Raw genomic sequence first — 3899 nt, 5'->3', positions numbered from 1 at the left:
GTTAAAGGCTTTCACATAGTAAAAAAATGAGCAGAGTTGTAACATGTGTAAACCAGTTACACATGTGTACTTATGAGGTAAACATACAATACACATGTGTACGAACATAATATCATACCAGTACACAAGTGTACGGTTTTCATGTTATGATTTTTCCAACAAAATGGAATGGTGATTAAGTCTTTGTGGACGTTTTTTTTTCTAACAAACAGGAATGTTATTGTAAGTGATTACAGGTTGTATTATGCATCAAATAAAGTCAATAACATAATAGCGTATAAGTACACAAGTGTACGTTTTTCATGTTATGATTTTTCCAACAAACATGAATGTTGATCAGGTCTTTGTGGACGTTTTTTTCTAACAAAAAGGAATGTTACTGTAAGTGATTGCAGGTGGTATTATGCATCAAAAGAAAGTCAATAACAAATATGCATCAAACAAACACAAAAACACTTATTATGCATCAAACAAAGTCAATAACAAATTTGCATCAAGCAATCACAAAAACAATTATCAAACACTAAAATAAAAATCAAAAAACAATACAAATAAAAGGTTCAACAAATTGTTCTCAAAATGTTTGTAAGTTCAAGAAAATTTCTAGCTGTCACTATCGTTATCTTCACCATCAGTACCGGTTTCGTTTCCTTCGCTATCAGTACCGGTTTCGTTTCCTTCGCCATCAATACCGGTTTCATTTCCTTCGTCGTACTCATAATGGTCATCGTCTTCTTCCTCGTCAACTTCTTCGGTAGATGAATCATCCTTCGTTGGTTTACCCTTTTAAGTTGGACAATTCCTTTTATCATGCTTCCTTACCCGTTTCCCACAAACACTACATTTTCTTCTCTTTTTTTTGAATTTCTTTATTGCTATTTCCTTTGAGCCAACCAGTCGTTTATGCTTTCCACAGCCTTTGTTACGGATTTTCTTCGGTGCAGTACACGAGAGCTCCTCTGGTATGGCATGCGAAAGAATTTCCTGGTAGACGACAGCCTTCATATTAACTTCCAGATCATATGGAACTTCTGCAAAGATCTTATCTTTTAATGCCTGTACTTGAGCATTGAGTTCCTCTAATTTATCAATCTTGCCTCTCACTCTGTCTCTACACATTTCCAAATTATCTAATATGTTGCGCCATAATCTTCCGCTACTGCTTTGTTCAACAGATAACCTGTTCTCAAGGCTATACACACTGCTAGGAATAGCATCTCTCCTCCATCTTGGGTGAATATATTGTGTTGGAATCTTATGTACGTTATGATGGCCAAGTACGCAGAACACATGACGACCTAGATATCCATTTCGGGTGAAACCCATACACTTGCAGGTAACTGATAGATCTTCTTTGTTAAACGTGACCTGCAATTTAAGGGTGAATTGCTGGAAAAAATGTATTAAAGAAAAAGTATATTGTAAGTGTTAGTTGCTAACCTTGAACTCATTTAAAACTTCTGATGTCTGATCTTGGTGAGCAATCACGAAACAGTTTACTCCATCTGATATTGATCGTTCAGCAATGTAGTTGTTCTCCTTACCCTTGAGAATTTCCTTTTGGACATCCAAGAATACTTTTCTAGTATAAATTACGTTTGCATGACGTTCGATCGGCCATTTAGTTTTGTATTCTGGATTAGTGGTGTCTGTTTGATAAGAGAGTTCACGTTGGTCATTTCGTAACCCATCGACGGACGTATCGTAGCACAACATAAACTGTACCAACGTATTGTGTGGACTAGAGTTTGATTTGAACAAATGGTTAGCGCTTTCGCACCTAGAAGTGGTCTTCATTAACGTACACATAGGTATTTCACGAAAATATCCTGGGATCCACTGTTCACGAATCGAATACATCTCAGTCAACTAAGAATGCTCTTCCAAACCGTACTCAGCAATAAGTAAATGCCATCTCTTTTCAAAGGTTTCTGGTTTGATGTAAACATTCCATACAAGTTTGTGGAATTTTTTCTTGATTTCCGCGTTCCTTTTGTCGTTACCCTTGATCTAGAAAATAAAGAAAAAAAAACGATGTCACCATCATAGAACTCCGGTGTACACATGTGTACGTACGAATTATAGCTAATAATACACATGTGTACATTTAGTTAAAATGCCATATTTAAAACTATGTGTACAAAGTAAGGGCATTATGCCGTATAGATGTTTGAAACAAATACCCTTGCTGGCAACTTTTGAATAATGTGCCACATACATAGTCTGTGGATGGACTTGTCAAATACGTTGGCGACAGCTTGTTTCATAGCACAATCCTGATCAGTTAATATCAAGAGTGGCTGTTTTCCATTGTGTGCTTGAAGAAATTTTTGAGTAGCCATGTGTATGATTCAATAGTCTCATTATGTAACAACCCAGCCCCAAATATTGTGCACTTTTTATGATGGTCAACTCCCGTGAAAGGCACAAAAATCATATCGTACCTGTTTGGAAAAAAGTTTTCAACTGTAACTGATAACCAACAAGTGTAAGAATTTCATAAATGAAATTTTTAAAAACTCACATATTTGTATGATACATTGCGTCGAACGCCAAAACATCACCGAACGCTTCGTAGTTTAGTTTAGAAGCGCCATCACACCAAAAAATTAACCGAAGTTCCATATCATCAGTATGGGTATCGAAAGTGTAATTAACTTTATTTTCGCTTTGAGCTTGTCAATTATCATTTGCGCGTCTCTATCGCCAATAAAATCTCGAATGTCACAGCCACAATTTTTATAGTCCACAACGGTACCGTGAACATTATGGTGACCACCTTTTATTGCAACATGTACCTTGTGGGATTTGGTAGGGCCAAGATTAGCATTGCGGCACTTTGCTATGAAATCTTGTGTAGAAAAATCAAGCTTTCTTCGCTTTAGTGATAAGTCAAGATTCTCGGGAGAGGTAAACCCATGGTTGTGTTGTTCAACAAAACCATAGATTTCATAATCAGTTGACTTTTTTATACGACGAAACTTCACACATGCCTTACAATCTGTAACTTTAACATTGGAACGACGCGATGGTGAAGTTGAGTCAATATCATCAGGGTTAGTTTCTTTATGTTTATGTTTGTTCACTGGCGCCCTAGAGCATAAAACGTATCGCCGAGTCGTAATTACCTCGTTGCCTATTTTTACTTTTTTCGAAGTACCAAACGGGTTCCAAATCCTGCAAGTTGTGCGTACTCCTCGTACATTGCAACTGCTTGTTCAATCGTAGTAAATCTAGCTTTCAAAGACGGTTTGTCTCCATGGGGGACAATGGGTGTCCAGTACCTAGTCCCATTTGGCGTTTCGTAGACATTGCTAGCAACCGACTCTGCCAAATTACAATAAAAAATTAATTAAAAAAAAAAACAAAGACAAACAATGGTTTGGGGTTCCAAACCCGAAGAGCTCATGTCATACACTATTGACATGTAAATACCGTGTATTATACACATGAATTATGCACATGTCTACTGGTCACATGTCTACCATCCGTGTATTATACACATGTGTACTATCATGTTATACTCTATTGACATGTAAAATACCGTGTATTATGCACATGTGTACTATCGTTATGGATTAAATAAAACATACCAGTACACATGTGTACTACGGAACTAATAGTTATACACAGGAAAAAATATGACTGAAAACTCTAGTTCAACCAACAAAAGACTAAAACTATAATTCGAATCTTGGTACCTGGATGATCCATTGTTGTAACGAATATATTATCGCCAATGTTTTGGTCAGAATTGAGATTGTCGATTTCTGGGTCGGCCATGAATGATCTTGATACAATAGCACCTGCCGGAAAAAAAACTCAAATATGTTCAGCAATGTATTCAAAACGACATCAATTTAATTACATAAAATAAACATTCAAGTTCTCAGTCAATA

At 36.4% G+C, this 3899-nt stretch overlaps 1 protein-coding gene across 1 annotated transcript; it reads right to left on the bottom strand.

Annotated features, from left to right (window-relative positions):
* Positions 1 to 603: 603 nt before the first annotated feature.
* Positions 604 to 1797, bottom strand: LOC118491396 (protein FAR1-RELATED SEQUENCE 1-like). The gene is made up of 3 exons (XM_035989157.1): positions 1441 to 1797; positions 823 to 1389; positions 604 to 768 (listed from the first exon to the last, which is right to left on the bottom strand). Exons 1-3 carry the CDS (start codon positions 1795 to 1797, stop codon positions 604 to 606), a joined length of 1089 nt encoding a protein of 362 aa, XP_035845050.1.
* Between the last annotated feature and the right edge of the window lie 2102 nt (positions 1798 to 3899).

This window comes from Helianthus annuus, chromosome 1 (assembly GCF_002127325.2).
Source record: "Helianthus annuus cultivar XRQ/B chromosome 1, HanXRQr2.0-SUNRISE, whole genome shotgun sequence".
NCBI lineage: Eukaryota > Viridiplantae > Streptophyta > Magnoliopsida > Asterales > Asteraceae > Helianthus > Helianthus annuus.
This window is presented reverse-complemented; position numbering and strand designations above follow the sequence as displayed.

Excerpts from the sequence above, each read along its gene's own strand:
- LOC118491396 (XM_035989157.1), bottom strand. The coding sequence starts at position 1,797 with ATGAAGACCACTTCTAGGTGCGAAAGCGCTAACCATTTGTTCAAATCA. Across the intron at positions 1,390-1,440 it reads AAGTTTTAAATGAGTTCAAG|CAATTCACCCTTAAATTGCA; the intron begins GTTAGCAACTAA and ends CATTTTTTCCAG. Across the intron at positions 769-822 it reads GTAGTGTTTGTGGGAAACGG|GATGATTCATCTACCGAAGA; the intron begins GTAAGGAAGCAT and ends AAACCAACGAAG.